This window comes from Chiloscyllium plagiosum, unplaced genomic scaffold (assembly GCF_037043375.1).
Source record: "Chiloscyllium plagiosum isolate Xiang-an unplaced genomic scaffold, Cpla_swu_hap1 HiC_scaffold_8, whole genome shotgun sequence".
Lineage (NCBI taxonomy): Eukaryota > Metazoa > Chordata > Chondrichthyes > Orectolobiformes > Hemiscylliidae > Chiloscyllium > Chiloscyllium plagiosum.
Window position 1 is genome coordinate 22306083 of NW_028270146.1, and position 21136 is coordinate 22327218.

General features: G+C 41.6%; 1 protein-coding gene across 2 annotated transcripts in view; it reads right to left on the reverse strand.

Moving 5' to 3' along the window:
• Positions 1 to 21136, reverse strand: part of LOC122553394 (latent-transforming growth factor beta-binding protein 2-like) — a 465241-nt gene that overhangs the window by 166061 nt on the left and 278044 nt on the right. For both annotated transcript variants that reach the window (XM_087989653.1, XM_087989652.1), the window contains exons 13-15: positions 18987 to 19006; positions 16084 to 16132; positions 12395 to 12493 (exon numbers count right to left, since the gene is read on the reverse strand). In XM_087989653.1, coding sequence (XP_087845779.1) covers positions 12395 to 12493; positions 16084 to 16132; positions 18987 to 19006 — 168 coding nt within the window. The remainder of the gene's footprint in view (positions 1 to 12394; positions 12494 to 16083; positions 16133 to 18986; positions 19007 to 21136) is intronic.

The following is a 21136-nucleotide window of genomic DNA, read 5'->3' on the forward strand; positions in this document are numbered from 1 at the left end:
GGAGGGAGAAATAATGCTCACAGCCCCACTGTGCCCAAAAGCTTCCAAAATCTTTGACTATGCTGTTCAACACCATGTGTTCATGTCTAAGCATACCCAGGAGTGGCACACCTTTGAAAGAGGGGCGGGCAGTCAGGACGTATGACCCCTTTATGGACCATTGACTGGACGTATTAATGGCTGCTTAAGTCAGTCCGTCGATCAGACCTATAAGGAGTTGCTCCTACTTGCCTGTGTCCAAAGATCAGGAGTTTGGACATTCCACGAGTTCAAGTTCAAGAGAATTATTCAAAAGATGGGTGCAATCCACTGTGACCAATATAAATTTGTGGTCCCTGCATTCTACGGTGCTACAGAAAGTGCCGATGGCCTGAGAGTCCTGAACTGTAGCCTCTGGTTGTACAGGATGGTCACATGCAACAGCCTCCACTCCAGGTCTCTAATGGAAAGAGGGTGGACTCCTTCTTAGAGAGCCCCCCAGTAGGCAGCAAAAGAGAGTGTCAAGGTGTGTCCGGGTGGAAGGTTAAAGTAAAGAAGTGGAGGATTTGCAACAAAAGCCTGTGCTGGAAACACCCTCTGCGCCACCTGGAAAGACAGCGAGGGAATCACCCCGAAGCAGCTCAGGGTTTGGAGGGCAGTTTGAAACCCCCTGAACGATTATGAAATTCTGTTTGAGCTGAAGTACACTTAGAGGGATCCCACTTCTTGTCTGCAGTTCTTCAAGATCGTTAGTGCTGTCAGGGCGAGTGGGTTTCCTCCAGGTGTTCCAGTTCCCTCCCACAGCCCGAAGATATACAGGTTAGGTGGATTGGCTGTGCTAATTTGCCCCATAGTGGCCAGGGTTGCTCAGCCTAGGTGGATTAGCCAATGGTAACAGTGGGATAACGGGGATAGGGTATGAGGACTGGGTCTGAGTAGGATGCCCTTTGGACACTTGGTGCAGATTGATGGGTGACATGGCCACCTTTTGCACTGCAGAGATTCCATGATATGCAAGGTTAAACGTGCACTGAATGGAAACTTCCCTTACCATCTCTTAAAGTTGGGCAGTAATTGGATAAGGCTTTGCATATTAAATGCCCACTTGAGGGTCTCAACTGGGCCATGAATGGGCATTTTAGTTCATAATGGGAGTGGGAATATGAAGACCAACAATGGCATGGTACCCTCATTTACAGGTTCATTTGCCATTTTCAGCAGTCAACCAATAATATTGAACCCTTATTGGAAAGGTACTGTTACCTAGAAAAGATTTACAAGTATTTATCAGGATTGGAGGATTTGAGTTATAGAGGAAGGCTAAATAGAATGGGGCTGTTTTCCCTGACGTGTCGGAGGCTGAGGGTTGACCTTAAGAAGTTTACAATATTATGAGGGGCATGAATAGGGTAAACAGATATGGTCCTTTACCAAGGGTATGGGAGTCCAAAACTTGAGGGCATAGGTTTAAGCTGAGAGGGGAAAGATATAAAATTGACCTAAGGATCAACTTTTTCATGCAGAGAGTGGTGCTGGTATAAAACAAAATGCCAGAGTGGGTGGAGGAGGCTGGGACAACACCAACCTTTAAGAGGCATCTGGATGGATATACGAATAGGAAAGGTTTAGAGGGATATGGGCCAAATGCTGGCAAAAGGGACTAGCTTAATGTAGAATGTCTGGACAAGTTGGACTGAAGGGTCTGTTTCTGTGCTGTACATCTCTATGAATGTAATATGACCTTAAGGATGTAATTATAAATAGGAAGGGATCTTGAAAGTTTCAACAAAGAATAATGAGTTGCCAAAGAGAAAAAAAATTAGATCTGATCTGCATCAACTTCAAACATTGCGCCTTTCTTCATATAATCAACTGCATTGTTTTCTTTCCAGAAAATGAAATGTTGGACCGAGAGCTAGCCACTGCAGACACCACAGCGCCATTTCTCAACAGGGGCTTCCTTCAACCTGCTCTCTAACTGGTGACCTCATCTTTTTGTACTTTTTATTGTTTTTCTCTTTTTGACAAGCGTTCCTGACGAGACTGCCTTTTGTCTCATTAAAAATGTTTTCTGATTCCAAGCATGCTGTGACAGAGCTACAGTGGACATCAACGGCAAACTTTACCCTTTCCATGTGACCGTCTCAGTACTTTAACCCAAAATAGGTTTCATATCCATCAAGAGCTGCTATTTTTTCAGACCCATTATCTTACTTTCAGTCAGGTATAACCTGCCTTAGAAGCAGAATGTAGCTTTAATTCAGAACCATAATCGCTGATATACCTATGTGATATTATCAATTCCCATCCTTGCGACATTCAGAGATGGTTAATTACAAATTTGCTAAAGTTAATTGCTTTCCTATAAACAGAAAGCATTGAAAGTCTTCATTATAGCAACCATAACCATTAGACATAAGAAGACTTCATCCTGTCAGCCAGTATTGAACTCAGACCTAGGTATAGAGTCATAAGAGTCATACAGAATGGAGACAGATCCTTTGGCCCAAACGGGTCCATGCTGACCAAAATGTCCATCCACGCTAACCCCATTTCCCTGTATTTGGCCCATATCCTTCTAAACCATTTCTATTAATGTATTTGTCCAAATGTCTTTTAAGTGTTGTCAATGTACCTGCCTCAACCACTTCCGCTGGCAGCTCATTCCATATGTATACCATCCTGTGTAAAAAGGTTGCCCCTCAGGCTCCCATTTATTCTTTCCCCTCTCACCTTAAACTGATGCTCTCTAGTCTGCAATTCCCCAACCCTGGGGAAAAAAAACCTGTACATGCTTCTCATGACCTTATACACTTTTATAAGATTCCCCTCATTCTCTTATGCTGTGAAGAAAAAAAGTCCTAGCTTGTCCAACTTCTCCCTATAACTCAGACCTTTGAGTCCTGGTAACATTCTTATAAATTTCTTCTGCACGTTTTCTAGTTTTATAACATCCTTCTTATAGTAAGGTGACCAAAACTTAACACAATATTCCAAGTGCGGCCTCAGCAACATTCTGTACAACTACAACATAACTTCCCAACTTCTAAACTCAGTTTTCTGACTGATGAAGGTGAGTCTGCCTTCTTCACTGCCCTGTCTACCTGTGAATCCACTTTCAGAGAACCATGCACCTGAACTCCAAGGTCCCTCTGTTCCACTATATTCCTTAAGGTCCTACCATTCACCATGGAACTCCTACCTTGATTTGATGTTCCAAAATGCAAAACCTCATACTTCTTTATATTAAACTTCATTTGCCATTTCTCGGCCCACTTCCCCAGCTGATCAAGGTCCTGCTGCAATTTCTGATAATCTTCCTCATTGTCCATGATACTGCCTATTTTAATGTACATTCTCATCCATATCATTGATATAGATAACAAACAGCAATGGGTCGCACCGACCCCTGAGGGACACCATTAATCACAGGCCTCCAGTCCTACGAGTATCCTTCCACTATTACCCTCTGCTTCCTACCATCGAGTCAATTATGGATTCAATTTGCCAGCTCCCCCAGATTCCAGAGCAGCCTATCAAGTGGAACCTTATCAAAGGCCTCACTGAAATCCATATAGACTACGTCTACAACCCACTTCATCAAACTTCCTGTTCACTTCATCAAAGAACTGTAACAAATTTGTGAGACATGATCTCCCACGCACAAAGCCATGCTGACTACTCCTAATCAAATCCTACCTTTCCAAATGCATGTATATCTTATCCCTCAGAATTTTCTCAAGTACCTTACTTACCATAAATGTTAACCTTACTGGTCTATAATTCCCAGGATTCTCTTTGCAGCCCTTCTTGAACTAAGGCACAACATTTACTACCCGCCAATCCTCCGGGACCTCACCTGTGGCTAACGATGATGCAAAGTTATCAGCCAGGGCCCCCACAATTTCTTCTCTAGATTCTTGCAGGGTTCCTAGATATATCTGGTCAGGACAAGGAGATTTATCCACCTTCATACATTCTAATACGGTAAATGTTCATTGAGGACCTCACCCACCTCCTGCGATTCTACACATACATGTTCATTTTACACCTTGATGAATCCTATTCTCTCTCTAGTTGCTCTATTACCTTTATTCTACTTAAGCAACCTATTTGGATTCACCCTAATTTTCTCAGCCAAGGCTATCTCATGCCCCCTTTTCACTTTCCTGATTTCCTTCTTAATAAACTCCTATATACCCAATATAACTCCAGTGATTGCCTAGATCCCAGCTGCCTGTACCTGAGCTATACCTCATTTTTTCTGCTCAGGGCTTCAATTTCTCTTGTCATCCAGGGTTCCCTATTTCTGCCAACCTTGCCCTCCATCCTCACAGGAACATATAGACCATGAACTCTAATTATCTCACTTTTGAAAGGCCTCCCACATGCCAGAAGTCCCTTTGCCTGCAAACAAACTTTTCCAATCAACCCCTACAAGCCCCTGTCTAATTCCATTAAAATCCACCTTGCCCCAGTTTGCAACTTGAACATGTCTACCAGTTTTGTCCCTGTCCATAACTATTTTAAAATTAATAGAAGTATGGTCACTGGTCCCAAAGTGCTCCCCACTGTTAATTTAGTCACCTGTCCAATTTCCCAAGCTTAGGTCGAGTTTTGCCCTATCCCGAGTAGAACCCTCTATATACTGTTCGAGAAAACTTCCCTGAACATACTTAACAAATTCCATCCCATCTAAGCCTTTAATGCTCTGGCACTCCCAGTCTATGTTAGGAAAATTAAAATCCCCTACTATGACAACCCTAGTGCTCCTGCCAGTCTCCCCAATCTCCCTGCATATTTGTTCCTCTAATTCTGGAGGTATTTGGAGGAAATTTCTTGAAGTCTGCCTTTGAGATCTTGTCAGGTGATTTTTAGTTTGAGAAGATTTGTAGCTCAGGTTGAGGTTTGGGTTGTAAGTTTGCTCACTGAGCTGGAAGGTTTGTTTTCAGATGTTTCATCACCACGCTAGGTAACATCATCAGTGAGGCTCCCGTGAAGGTGGAATAAATACAGCGGGACAGAACACCAGTGCTTCACCGGAGGCTCACTGATGATGTTACCGAGCATGGTGACGAAACGTCTGAAAACAAACCTTCCAGCTCAGTGAGCAAACCTACAACCTGATCTTGTCAGGTATTTGTCCTTCAAATTGCTTGAAATAGAGTTCAAGGTTGACAGTGTCTCAGTGCTAAAACTGGCAGGTTGAATACTGTTCAAGCAAGTGGGACTTATAAAGGCGTGTTCAGGTTGAGTGCTTCGGGGAGCTAAGTGGAAGATTAGAAAAAGGTGTTTGGTTGCTTTTGCCGAAGCCTTTTCAGCTTCTAGGAATTGATGATCACTCTGTAACAGGATAAGCTAGTTAATTGATAGGCATCTGGGAAGTGATTGAAATTCATTCTATTCCTGTGGCTCAAAGGAATAAATTTTGAGCAAAAGGTGCGTGGGTGAGGATAAAAGATGTCAATTGAAAAGCCTACCCACAGTGAGACCAGTGACGTCATGAACCACAACAATGATACGGGTGCCGGGAAAGTAACTAATGAATGAGTAGAGTTGGTGAGTATTGCTAATATTTAAAATAATTATGTTTAGATCACCAGTCTTTATTTCTTTATTAAAAATAGCTATTTAAATATAAGATCAATCCTGATCTTGTTTAGAAAAAACATTGCAATAACGTGTAAAAAGTGGGGTATTGTTCACATGTGAATAACAGTGATACCAATGTAAGTAAGTAATAAATTAAATAAAATGCAATGGTGGTAGCAAGATGGGTGATGTGTTGTTGCTGCAGCATGCGGGAACAATTGGATACCAAGGTGACCCCGAATGAGCACACATTTAGAAAGTATTTGTAACTCAAGATAATCTGAATCAGAGCCAAAGAGCTGGAGCTTAATTTGTAGACAGTGTGCCACATCATGGAGGAGTAAAGTTAGTGGACACCTTTCTCCCAGAGATAGTCACATCCCTCAGATTATATCATTCAAATTTGGGCTTTGAGCAGGAACAGGAGGCTGTGACTGCAGCTGAGGCAGGTATGTGGACCCAGGAGGAGATTTGGCCCCCACATTTGTCCAATAGTTACGAGGTTCTTACAAGCTATAGGAGTGTGGCAGTGCTGGGAGTCCATCACCTCCTGGTGGCTGTGAAGGTGACAGTCGCTCTGGACCTTCATGTGACTGGCACCTTCCAGGGGCTGACAGGTGTAGGATTTCATGGCCAAGCAGCTACAATATACATCACAACAGAGACCGACGCCATCTGTGCAAGATCACACTGGTTGACTTTGATTTCCCATGGCGAGCTCAGAGCTGTAGCTCAAGCAGTAAGATTGAGGAATATACCTAGATCCACCCAGATGCATGAGCCATATCAACAATGCTGCAGGATTCATCAGCAAGAAGGGGCTTCATTCTGTTGAAGTGCAGCTGATCAATATTTATGGTTACCACAACCTGGAAGTGTGTACACACTACCCTGGCAGCTGCCAAGACTGTTACATCCTGGAACCTGGAACATATTCTAGCGCTGGCTGTGTTTGAGGGTTCAGTGGCTTATAAGTCTAGTTATTAGGGGATAAGCGCCAGGGTACCTACTGTGATCAAGGCGGCAGCATTTGGTACACTTGCCTTCATTGGTCAGAACATTGAGTACAGGCTTTGAGACATCATTAGGATGTTGGTGAGGCCACTTTTGGAGTACTGTGTACAATTCTGGTTTCCCTGTTATAAGATGGATATTATTAAATTGGAGAGGGTGCAGAAAAGATTTACAAGGGTGTTATCAGGACTGGAGGGTTTGAGTTATAGGGAGAGGCTGGATAAGCTGGGATATTTTTTCACTAGGGCGTAGGAGTTTGACGGGTGACCTTAGAGGTTTATAAAATCCTGAGGGACTTAGATAAGGTGAAAAACAAAGGTCTTCTCCCCAGGGTTGGGGAGTTCAAAACTGGGGTACATAATTTTAAGGTGAGAGGAAAAAGAGCTGTAGGCAACTTTTTCACAAAGAGGGTGCTTTGTGGAATGAACTGCCAGAGGAAGTGGTAGATGCAGGTACAGTTACAACATTTAAAAGACATTTGGACACGGACTTGAATAGCAAAGGTTTAGGGGGATATGGGCCAAACTCAGACAAATGGGTCAAGTTTAGCTTGGGAAACTTGATCTGTATAGAACCATATAATCCCGACAATGTGGAATAGGACATTCAGCCCATCGGGTGTGCACTGACCCTCTGAAGAGCATCCGACCCAAACTGACTCCCCTACCTCATCTCTGTAACCCTGGACTTCCCATGGCTAATCTACCTAACTAGACATCCCTGGACACTATGGGAAATTTAGCATGACCAATCCACCGAAACTGCACATCTTTGGATTGTGGGAGAGAACCAGAGCACCCAGAGGAAAATCATGTGGACACAAGAAGAGTGTGCAAACTCCATGCAGGCAGTCACCCAATGCTCCAGTTGAACCCAGGTCCCTGGCGATGTGAGGCAGCAGTGCTAACTATAAGAGCCTATGGTGATGGGGGAGGATATTAGTGTGGATAGAGAATTAGCTAACAAACTTAATACGGAGAGTTGGATAAGGGTGCACTTTCAGGATGGTGATGCATAACTAGAGAAGTGCCACAGGGACAATGCTGGGGCCAGAATTATTTAGATAGATTAGATTCGCTACAGTGTGGAAACAGGCCCTTCGGCCCAACAAGTCCACACCGACCCTCCGAAGAGCAACCCACCCAGACCCATTCGGCTAGATTCACCTTTGACTAATGCACCTAACACTATGGGCAACTTAGCATGGCCAATTCACCTGACCTGCACATCTTTAGACTGTGGGAGGAAACTGGAGTACCCGAGGAAACCCACGCAGACACGGGGAGAACATGCAAACTCCACACAGTCAGTTGCCCAAGGTGGGAATTGAACACGGGTCTCTGGCGTTGTGAGACAGCAGTGCTAACCACTGAGCCACCGTGCTGAATTATTTCAGTATATGTTATAACTTGGATGAGGGGAAGGGAACATTGACAAGCTTGTGGATTAGACAAAAATAGTTCGGAAGGCAAGTGGGAGGATAGTATAAAGAATCTACGGAGGGATATAGACAGGTTAAGTGAGTGGGCAAAAACTTGGCAGATGGAATACAACATGGGAAAATGTGAGCTTACACACTTTGGCAGGAAGAATAAGGCACTCAAACATTATTTGAATTGAGAAGGACAGCGTAAAGCACACAGGGATTTGGAGTCCCCCTCAATAAATCACAAAACACTAGCAGGAACGATCATTGGGTAACAGGGAAGGAAAAGTACACACTGGCCTGTATTTCAAAGGAAATGGAGTATCAAACTTGGGAAATCTTGCTAAAACAATACAAAGCATGAGTTAATTCATATCTCGAATACTGTGGGCCATTTTGTTCTCCTGATCAAAGGAAAGACATTGGCATCGAAGGCAGTCCAGACAAGGTTCACTAGGTTGGTGTGGACTCAATAGGCTGAATGGCCTGCTTCCACACTGTAGGGACTGATCTACCTAACGCATTCCCAGATACCTTCTCCCCAGCCCCATCCTCCTCCCATTTATCTCTCAGCCCCCTTGGCCCACAAACCCATTCCTGATGAAGGGGTTATGCTCAAAACGTCGATTCTCCTGCTCCTTGGATGCTGCCTGTCTTGCTGTGCTTTTCCAGCACCACATTCTTGACTCTGATCTCAAGTCTCTGCAGTCCTCACTTTCTCCCGATTCTGAAATCCTGTCAAAGCTTAACAGTCAGACCACATTATAACACTTTGTCACATTCTCGCAGTCTGCCCAGTAATAGGCTGGCCAGCTGTTGGGCAGAAAATAGCTGGTGATACTTAAAGACCGGCCATGGAAATATAGAGATAGTAATCACAGTTGAGTGAGTTCAGGGAATGAGGGAATGCAAAAGGAGGGAAACAAATCATACAGTCATTGTCATACAGCACAGAAAAAGGCTCTTTGGCCCAACTCGTCCATGCCAAACAAACTTCCTAAACTGAACCAGTCCCATTTTCCTGAGTTTTGCTCATATCCCTCTCAACTTTTCCTATCCATGTACCTGGCCTAATATCTTTTAAATGCTGTACCACCATCTCCACCTCCCCCCCCAACCACTTCTTCTGGTAGCTTGTTCCATACACACACCACCCTCTTTGTGAAACATTTATCCCTTGGGTCCCTTTTAAATCTTTCCCCTCTCAACTTAAAGCCATGTCCTCAAGGTTTTGGTCTCTCCTACCCTAGGAAAAAAGACCTTTCATGATTTTATAAACTTCAGCCTCTGTCGCTCCAGGGACATAAGTCCCAACCTATCCAGCCTCTCATTGTAACTCAAACCTTCAGTCTTGGTAACATCCTGGTCCTTTTCATCATTGCCCATATTAATCACAGAACTGTCACGATACAGAAGGAAGTCATTTGGTTCAAAGGGTCTGCTAGCTCTCTGAAAGAGCAGCTCACCTAATGCCTTCTCTCCAAAATCCTACACATTCTTCCTTTTCATATAGTAGTCCAACGAGCTCCACTTGAATTCCTCAAATGAACTTGCCTCCTTTTCTGATTGCAAAAAAGTTGCTATGTGAGAACATTTTGCCTGAGCCTCAGCAAGTTCATCAGACATTCTGTCTCAAGTGTGCCGTCCAGTCCAAATCTGCCTCATCTACAAGATGACCAGGACAGGCTACGTGCAAGTAGGGGTCCGCCAATTCACCTTTCTCGATTTGTGTCTTACACAGTATGCTTCCAGAGCTGCCCCCATCCAGCCACTCTCTTTGCCCTGGCCAAAACGTTACTAATTGTAGATCCAACAAACAAGCAACAGTCCATTGCCAGCAGTTGCATTGCCCAGGCTTTATTTGGTTCACTAACACCCTTCAAGGAAGGGAATCTGCTGTCGATACTTGGTCTGGCCTACGTGTGACTCCAGAATCACTCCAACATGGCTGACTATTAACTGGCTTCAGAAATGGCCTTACCAAGCCATTCAGATCAAGGGGCTATTGAGGCTTGTCTGTAAATGCTGACCCAACCAGCAACGTCCACATCCCATCAATGAATAATGAATAAATAATAAGAAACGCTGCGGGACACTGCACCTGGAGGTGGCGTTTCACTGCAGAGAATGGTGCACGATGAGAAGGGCTTTCACGGCAATGTTGCAAAGCAGGCGCTATCTGTGCGAACACAGGGACAATCTTTGCCGCCAATTGGTTGTTCACAACACACATTCCATTTACGCAAGCATAAGGTAATAATATAGTTTTACTACTGAAGTGAGACAGCCTCGACATTGATGGTCATTTATTGAGACTCAATCATCCTTGACACAGATGGTACATCTTTTTAACGAGATATTTAGTGTCTATTCACATTTTTAAAATGCATTTTATTGTTGAAATGAGGCTCCTGTGTTAAAATAGTCAATCCTCATGCACACACTTTACTGGTCTCATTTATCAGAAGATAGACTTCTTGAATCCTTAGGTCTTGAAGGAATATACCTCAGAAAATGCACAAAGTCTAATTTGTGAATTTATCCTCAGAAAGACCTCACTGTGTAAAAGTTCAAATGAAAACTATTTGCAATTAATAGCTTTGCGCAGGCATATATAAGGAATTGAACAGTTATCAATTTCCTTTTGGTTTACTTACAAGAGTTCAAAAATTGCACATGGGAGTTTTGGATGCTGATTTTCTACTTGTTTGACTTCAGTGTTGAGCTGATGCCAAATTAAACCAGGAATAAAACTGTAGCTGAACTTTCAGCTGGAAGATTATATATTACTGAATGTAAAAAAATTATTTTAGTTCAATGCCAGACTCTGGCAATTAGGAGAATTTCAGCTTCGTTTCTACAACATTGCTCGATATCATTTTTGAAAGTTGCATTTCTCTATAAAAATAATTGCAACAAGAATTATACTTACTAACAACACTTTAAAAGCCATGGACATTGAAGGAATGGAAGAGTGTGCATTTTGTACAGTGCCTTCTATGCCTTTCTACTTGTCCAATTTATTCCCTCAAATGAAGTGCAGAATTGCCCCTTTGCTTCTTGGTTCTGCCAAAGTGGATGTGGTCAGGACTGCACCCAAGCCCAAGAAGAGGGTAAAGGTAAAGTCACCATAATATTACTGGACCATAGGACTGCTCTCTCATTCAAGGTAGAGAAATGAGTAGTGGTGGTTTAACCTGAGGGTCACCATGCCTTAGCTGAGGGGAGAGTTTGAGAAGGAATGGTCACCTCAGCTGATATGGGAATCGAAGACCTTGCTACTGGCGTCGCGTTGCATTGCAAACAAGCTGTCCAGCCAACTGAGCTAACCAACCCAAGAACAGCAGCAATGGAATCCCTGAACTAGGTACGTTGGAGGGGGGACATTGGGTGGAGAAGGACTGGAAGAGGTGATGATGGAGTGGAGTTGTGGGTTTTAACGTCCTGACGAGGAAAAGGAAGAGGATATACCACCATATAATGGCGTGGGATGCTTTTGATGTGCAAAGCAGCATTCATCTTCATCTCTCCCCTTTCAAACACCTTTTAAAAATAGACTGACCATGCTCATGATATTATGATTAATATGGGTCCAGCAACATGTGTTAGAATCATAGAATCCTTACAGTGTGGAAGCAGGCCATTCAGCCCATCATGTCCACGTCGACCTTCCGAAGACCATCCTGCCCAGATCCACCCCTTTCCTATTCCCGTAACTCTGTACTTCCCATGGTAAGTCCACCCAGCTTGCACATTCCTGGACACTACAGGCAACTGAGCATGTCCAATCCACCGAACCTGCACATCTTGTTAGTTATTTACACAATTGGAGACTCTACCACTTCTGGTAATCCCTTCCCCTATATCGTAGGGTAAAGGATGAGTAGGTAAACAGTCTGTCCATCATATATCCAATGCCAATCCTTACCTCCACTGAAAGCACACAAATCCAGCCCCTTATCTCTAAATGCTGCCTGATCTACAATAAGGTACCAGCACCAACAAGAAATGAAATGGGTTGCTTTCTGTGCCAGTTCTATTTGTATTCTTACATTATTGTTTAAGACATGCTCATTATTTTGAATTTATTGGGTGATGCTGGATGATTTTCAAGGAATAATTTTCAGCTGCCACAGCTAGTAAGAATTATTTTTAAGTGCATGAAACAAAGACTTGCCAACCATTCTTACATAATTTCTCCAGCAAATTTACACAACCATATTTCTTAACATGAAAAATATTCATATACAAGTTCTTTTCAGTTCAAGCTATTAACCTGAAATTCAAAATCTGCTGCTACTTTTAACAATTTCAATGTCTTTGGATATGCTAATGACAAAATGTATTGCATTCAAAATTGTAAGCTATAGAATGGGGACTTACCTGAAATTTCTGTTGCAAATACTGAAGCCACCTGTCTCGGGGTAGGTTCAGGAACAATTTGCACCAGAGTAGGTGGACTTGTCTTCACTAGTACTTCCACTGTAGGACAAGAACCAACCATCAGTTCATAAACTAATCTGTCCCAAAGTCAAAGAATGGGATTAAAACTAAGGGTGGAATCTTACAGCAGCCTGAACAATGTGACCTATGGCATTATATGTGGCAGAAATGAGCTAGAAGTCCAGAAAGACTAGAGGATGGCATAGTGGTTAGCACTGGTGCCTCACAGCATCAGGGATGCAGGTTCAATTCCAGCCTTCGGTGACTGTCTGTATGGAGTTTGCACATTGCCCACATGGGTTTCTACTGGATGCTCCAGTTTCCTCCAACACAGTTGGAAAACGTGCAGGTTAGGTAGATTGGCCATGTTAAATTGCCCTGTAGTGTCCAGGGATGTGCAGGCTAGGTAGGTTGGCCACAGGAAATGCAAAGATGGCGTGGGTCTGGGTGGGATGCTCTTTGGAGGGTACGTGCAGACTTGAAGGGCTGAATGGCCCATTTCTGCACTATAGGGATTCTATAGACCAATCTCAATAGTAAGAACAACACACTGCATCTTTTAACTGGGTGCAGGGCATTGAGACAAGATTTTCACTGAGTAGCGGCGAGATTGTATTGTTGAACATGAGGTGCCCATGGACAAAGATGTAACATAACAGAATCAATTAATCCTTAATTACTTATTGAGATATGTCAATGGCTGGTTGTTTTCAGCACAACATTATGAGTTTAGATGGGAAGGTTATCAGCAGGGCACACAAGCTATTGTACATAACGCTCACGATCAAACACACACACAGCAGGGGTTGGCAGTATCGAGCGTAATGCTTAGTTATGAAAGACAAGTGTCTCTTCTAGTTAAGATTCTTTACTGGTTGGTCCTGGAGTACTGATGATTAGACAGGAAGTGTACCATATAGGGGATATCATGATTTCATATGAGGAAAGTAAATAGGCTTTGCACAAAAATATCATGCTTTTTTTTTATTTTTAGTTTGTCTTGCCTGGCTAAAGGAAGGTGCTAAGATTCAGCTTAGAGAGGAGGATTGTGTTTCTTGAGTCAGGAGCCCAAGTTGAAGACCCAACTGCTGCAGAAGTGTGTTATAACATCTCTGAAGAGGTTGATTGGGAAATATTGGAAAGGAGGATGGGTTGCAGTGAACTATCCGCATCATCAGCTGCCAACGATGGTAACCAGAGACCAATGTACTAGTCCCAACTTGCAAATATTTTTAACGAGTGGAATAACTACAATGGAATTAACTCAACTTTGCAAACACTGTTGAATTATGTCAGTTGTCTTTCCAAAAGTTACATTTTCAAAGTGAAGGCTGTATTTTTTTTTTACCCAAGACAGGAAGGATACCACATATGGGATATCAGGATTTCATATGGGGAAAGTAAAGAGGACTTTTACAATAATATCACAGGTGGGTTTTTTTTAGTTTGCCTCACCTAGCTAATAATAAAGAGACCTCAAGGGAAGGTTTTTGCAGAGTTCCACAAAAGAGGGTAGTTTACAGTATTTGTGTGAGGATTCATATGCAAATAGAAATGGACAGATTTCTTGAAATACAAATATTGTATTCATCGAAAGATAGGGTGAACAAGGTGTCAGCTTACCCCAGCTGACAGCTCTTTTACACGTGGTCCAGAGGATCCTGGAATTTAAATTCCACTCCAGGATTTGACAGCATAATGAAACTTACACTGTCTTACACTGTCAACACAACATTTACAAAATTACTTTAAAGAATAAATACTTAAGAGACAGAATGCTGCATTGCTAAAGCCACAGGCCCCTGGAGGAGGCCTGAGGCCCACCTCCCATCTACCTGACAAATGGGCATATAAACATCCTATAAGACTATATTAAAAAGAGCAGAGATCTCCTGGTGCCCAACATCCATCTCACAACGAGATACTGTGATTGTAATTCTGATGAATGGTCATTGACTTGAAATTCATTTCTCTATTCCTCCTTTTACGGATGCTACCAGACCTGCTGAACACTGACAGCATTTTCTGTTTTAATTTCTGCTCTTGCTGTCTATGGAATGGCACGTACTAGAACAGTGACACCACAGCATTTTTAGATATCCTGATAATGAAGAGCTTTTATAATTGGGATAAGCTGACACATTTCAACCAATATTATCTTTCAACAAATACAATATCTCAAGAAATCTGTCCATTCCTCTTTGCATATGAATCCTCCAATAAATCCCATAAATTTTCCTCTTTTATGGAACTCTGCAAAAACCTTCCTTTGATATCTCTGTATTATTAGCCAGGGAAGACAAACTAAAATTAAAACAACAAGCGTGATATTATTGTGCATGTCTTATTTTCTTTCCTCATATGAAATCATGATATCCCCTATATGATACACTTCCTGTCTTGGGTGAAAATATTCAGCCTTCACCTTGCAAATTAGACTTTTGACTGATGTGCTTCAACAAAACGTTGATACAGAAGATGACAAAAACATGCCCTAAGCAGGACTATCATCTTCAAAAGTAAAACAATGAGAACCTACGAGCTATAACTTTCACCTGTAATTAAGTTACTAAGCTAAAATAAAATTATAGATAAAAGATTAATTCAGTTGTTGAACCAGTTGATCACTGATGGTGAAAATGGGAGCCAAAGACCTGGTTCAGGAAATCTGAATGAGGCCTTGGTTGGCAGGAATCAACACAACATTTACAAAATTACTTTAAAGAACAAATACTTAAGAGTCATAGAGTCATACAGCATGGAAACAGACCCTTTAGTCCAACCGGTGAGTGCCAAACATAATCCCAAACTAAACTAGTCCCACCTGCCTGCACCTAGTCCATATCCCTCCAAATCTTTCCTATTCATTATTTATTCAATAATCTTTTAAAGGTTGTAATTGTACTCACATCCACCACTTCCTCTGGAAGTTCATTCTACATGTGAACCACCCTCTGTGTAAACAAATGGCCCCTTGTGTCTTTTTTGCAATCTCTCTTCTCTCACCTTAAAAATGTATCCCCTGGTCTTGAAATTTCCCCCATCCTAGGGAAAAGACAACTACCCTATCGCGACCCCTCATGATTTTATGACCTTCGATAAGGTCACCTCTCAACCTCCTACGCTTTAGCGAATACAGTCCCAGCTTTTTTTTATTAACTCAAACTTTCCATACCCAGCAACATCCTGGCTAAAGACAAGATTCCTATGAAGTCTATGTTTGTTCAATTGAGTAGTATTGTACTTCCATGCAAACCTGTCATATTTGAATTAAAATCTTTAACTATTATGGTAAAGTCTCCACATTAAAAAGCATGCTTTATTCACTAAAGAAGCAGCAGTTCAGGAATGATTTGTATGCACCCAACAAATTTTTACAAATGTTAAGGGAAAATGATTTACTCCTTCAGTTTCCCAATTGAAATAAAGCTCACGTTTTTATACTCCCGCACGTCCATTTAGGTTTGAAGGTAAGGCAGTAAGACAAATTTGGGGTTGTAATCAACTGCAGTGGATGAAGGCGTAATGTTCCAAGTGTCCATATGATGATTAAAATATGCAGTTTAAATCCAGACCACAGTAGAATTACTGATGCATAAACAAACCTTAAAAAATTAGTTATTACTCACCTGGATAGGCATCAATTCTTGGAATATGAGCAGGTGCAAAGGGTTGAGGCTGTTTTAAACAAAAACAGATGGCACTCAGCAGATAATTCAGTAACTTTCATTACCTAACCGTAACAAACGTGATTGAGCATTGCATTTTATTTTTGGTTTCACTTTTTGGACCATTTTGTTCAGAGAACAAATTGGCAGCAGCTAGAGTTCTTCGAAGCTAAAGTTCAATCTAAATAGCCTGAATTGAAACTTTCTTCCACCATCAAAATAACAAAAAAAGTACAGTGGTTGTAAGTTATGCAACAAATCCAGTTGTGTGAACGATTTTGTGCTGTAGCACACTCCTATACATTTAACTCTAAAAGGAATTTGATATACTGTCAAATCACACTGTGCAGGCATACAAGACCAAACACTTAACCTTGGGTTTAATCCAGTATGCTCATTAGGAGGAGGTCATCTGTTTATTTTCTCTCTGATTTTGCACTGGAATGAAGTAAAAATTGGGCCGACAATAAAGTGGATATCTGTCTCAAACCCACCTCATTCTGGCAGTGTGGATTAGATTAAAATTTGATTTTGTGCAGACTGCCACAATTTGTGACATGCAATCGCGTGAATAGCCTGGCGCAAGGAAAAATCTCTGCAGGTGCCGAAATTGCAGGAATGGGTCCAAACAAAGTGACAGCAGTTCTGTATTCAGCCACCTCAGCAATTTTGCGTGAAAACATAACTAAGCCCCAAATGTAAAGTTAACATGCCATCATATTACCTAATTACGTTCAGTGCCACGTTATGGACTCAATTGCATGCAAAGCTGATTGGGTATCACCCAGCCAGATTCTGTTCAAAACAGACCCTGCTCCCTTGGGATAACTCCTTCTCAAAGCTATCATTGTACTAACTTATGACCTCACTTTAATGATGGATCAGGCAAGCTAATTCTGTTTCTGTAGGCACAAGTCGGTAAATTACAGACCGATTAGCCTAACCTTGGTCTTGGGTAAGATCCTGGAATCCACTGTGAAGGATGAGATTTCTGAACACTTGGAAGTGCAATGTAAAATAGGGCAAAGTCAACCTGGTTTCATCAAAGGGAAGTCATGCCTGACAAATCTGCTAGAGTTTTTGGAGGAAGTAATGAGCAGATTAAACCAAGGAGAGCCAATGGATTTTATCTACATAGATTTCAAGAAAGCCTTTGACAAGGTGCCACACAGGAAGCTACTGGGTAACATAAGTGCCCATGGCATTAGAGGCAAGGTGCTAGCATGGATTGAAGCTTGGCTATCTGGCAGGAAGCAGAGAGTGGGGATAAAAGGGTCCTTCTCAGGATGGGCAGCTGGTGACAAGTGGTGTTCCATAAGGGTTGGTATTGGGACCACAACTTTTCACTTTATACATTAACAATCTAGATGAAGGAACTGAGGGCATTCTGGCTAAGTTTGCATATGATAGAAAGATGGGTAGAGGGACAGGTAGCATTGAGGAGGCAGGGAGGTTGAGGAAAGATTTGGATAGGTTAGGAGAATGGGCAAAGAAGTGGCAGATGGAGTACAATGTTGGAAAGTGTGAGGTCATGCACTTTGGTCGGAAGAATGTAGGCATGGACTATTTTCTAAGTGGGGAGAAAATTCAGAAGTCTGAAGTGTAAACTGAGAGTTCTAGTCCAGGATTCTCTCAAGGTAAACTTGCAAGTTAAGTCAGTAGTTAGGAAGACAAATGCAATTATGGTAATTATATTGATAGGACTTGAATGTAAAAGCAGGATGTACTTCTGAGGCTCAATAAGGCTCTGGTCAAACTACATTTGGAGTATTGCGCACAGTTTTGAGCCCCATATCTCAGGAAGGATGTACTGGCCCTGGAGGGGGAGCAGTACATCTGCTCCAACTGCCCCTTCTTTGCCCACTCTCCTAAGCTGTCAAAATCCTTCTTCAACCTCTCTGCCTCCTCAGTGTGACCTGTCCCTCTACCTATCTTCAGAGAAAGTTCACGAGAATGGTCCCAGGAATGAAAAGCTTAAAATATGAGGAACGTTTGAGGACTCTGGGTTTATACTTGATGGAGTTTAGAAGAATGAGGAGGAATCTAGTTGAATCATACAGAACACTGAATGCCCTGGACTGAGTAGATGTTGGGAAGATGTTTCCATTGTTAGGAGAAATTAGGACCTGAGGGAATAGCCTTAGAGCAAAGGGAACACCTTAGAACAGAGATAAGGAGAAACTTATTCAGTCAGAGAGTGGTGAATCTATGGGAATTCGCTGCCATGGAAGACTGTGGAAGTCAGGTCATTGAGTGTATTTAAGACTGAGATAGATAGGTTCTTGAGTTTCAAGGGGATTAAGGATCGCAGGGAAAAGCTGGGAGAATGGGGTTGAGAAAGTGGGAGAATGGGGTTGAGAAACTTATCAGCCATGATTGAGTGGCAGAGCAGACAGGTTGAACTGAATGGCCAATTACTGCTCCTATGTATTATGGTCTTATTTATGCCAACAGGCGACCATATTGTGCCACCTCTGGCCAGGGACTGTCCCAACATGTGCCACGTAGGTGGATTTAATAGCATCTGAAGCTGATTTGGCAATACCTGGACAGGTTTATAGGAAAATCTTTCATAGCTGTCAGATGAATTTTAAATTGTATACAAAAGTTGACAAGCCAGTATTGTGAAGCATCATGCTTGTAATTTTTATGATAACAAATTTAAAACATTTCATAGATTATATGTGAGATACCCACTATGGAATCCAACATGCTGCAAAGTGTATGATCATTATAACTGGATAGCAATAGGTTATATCATGCACAGATAAATTCTAATGATTGAAATAACTAAATTCAAGGTGAAAATTAATTAGTAATTACAATTGTTGATAAAGTTAATTATCATTTTCAATAATACTTACAGTTTTTATTGTCGTATCGTCTGCAAAGAAAAGAAAGTCAGTTACAGGAATTACACGTTACATAAAGAAGAATGGTCTATTGAAATAAAAGACTTACATTTTTGTGGCGCCTTTATAGCTATTGCACACCTCAAAGTGTTTTGCAGCCAATGAAACACTTCTAAAGTGGAATCACTGTTTCAGGAAATATAGCAACCATTTTGTTCACAATAAACCCCTGCAAACAGCAATGTGATACTGACAAATAAAATGTTTACTCATGTTGAATATAGTAAATATTGACCAGGATGTGGGGGGAGAATTACCCTATTCCTCTTTAAACTAGTGCCATGGAACACATTATGTTCACCTTTGAGGATAGATAGCACCTTGATTTAACATCTAATACAAAAGATGACAACTTTGATGTAGCAACAAACCCTCCTTGTAAATCTTTTTTGCACCCTTTCTAGTTTAATAACATCCTTCCTATAGTAGAGTGACCAGAATTGTACAAGTATGGCTTTACCAATGTCTTTGACAGCTTTGACATGCTGTTCCAAATCCTATACTTAATACTCTGACTAATGAAAGTAAGCATGTCAAATGCCTTCTTCACCAGCCATCTACCTGAGGACTGCATTGAAATATTAGTATTACAAAGGCACTCAAGATACATAAAATCTTTACAAACCAAAATTATTCTCTGAATAAAGAAATAATAGTTAAATACATTCAATGTACTCAAAATTGTGAAAGTATATTCACACTGTCTTTCATTGAATCCCTGCAGTGTGGAAACACACCATTCAGCCAAACAAGTCCATACTGACCCTCTGAAGAGCATCCCTCCCATACCCTATAACCCTGCATTTTCTATGGCTAATCCACCAAACTTACACACTCCTGGACACTGCAGGCAATTTAGCATGACCAATTCACCTAACCTGAATATCTTTGGACCATGGGAGGAAACCAGAGCACTCAGAGGAAACCCACGCAGACATGGGGAGAATGTGCAAACTCCACACAGACAGTTGGCAGAGACTGGAATTGAACCTGGGTCCGTGGCATGGTGAGGAAGCAGTGCTAACCACTGAACCACATGCCACCCCTGTTTCCTGCCACCATTGTTCCTTCTTCAGTTCTGTAGAATGGTTCTTCAGAACTGAAGAAGGGACAATGGTGATATGAAATATTCTGCGTCCACCTGAAAGGAAGTTGTTCCCAAAGAAGGGTCATTGGGCCTGAAACATTGACTCTGCTATCTCTCCACAGATGCTGCCAGGCCTGCTGAGTTTCTCCAGCTAATTTGTTTTTGTACCTCATGTACATTGTGTATATTACTAGCCAACCTGATAGAAAAGTTTATTAATTCTTAAAAATGTTTATTTTTCAGATGTCATCCCTGCTGTAATGTCAATCTTACAATATATTCAGTTGTAGTTCAAATTCATTGAAGAGGGCATTAAGCCAATGAGTGCAGACCAGGTATAAATTACTAGCTCTCTACTAACTGCATACTGCAAGCTCTTTGTTACTTGCAATGTCAGCTGATTTAGTCCAGTTATAATTAGAATATCAGTGCAAAACAATTATGGGCACAGCTTCAATTAAAGTATAATCCAGAGCTAGGGCCCCATCTCATTCCAGAATAAAATATAAAGTTTCATTTGGGAGGAAATGTTATTCTGTTACATGGAGTCATTTCATAACTCTAGATTTACACTGCATTAGCCTGGTTTGAAGTCAATGAAAAATAACATAAAACCCCACTGCAAATGTAGCTGTAACGATGGCAAAAGAAGAATGTGCCTTGAAAAGAACTTTGAAAATACTTAGTAATAAAAATGATACAAATATCCCTCTAAAATGTTTCACCACCGGGTTTACTTCTCTAAACTAAAATTATACACAATGTGGAGGTGTTGGACGGGGGTGTATAAAATTAGAAGTCGCATAACACCAGGTTATAGTCCAACAGGTTTATTTGAGATCATAAGCTTTCGGAGCACTGCTCCTTCGTCAGATGAAAGCTTGTGATTTCACATAAACCTGTTGTGTGACTCCTAAAATTATACAGACCATAGAATTGTACTGAAAATATTGTACAGAAGTAGAGTATTTGAGTGAAGAATAGCTGGACACTCACCATCTTCTATCAGTGAATT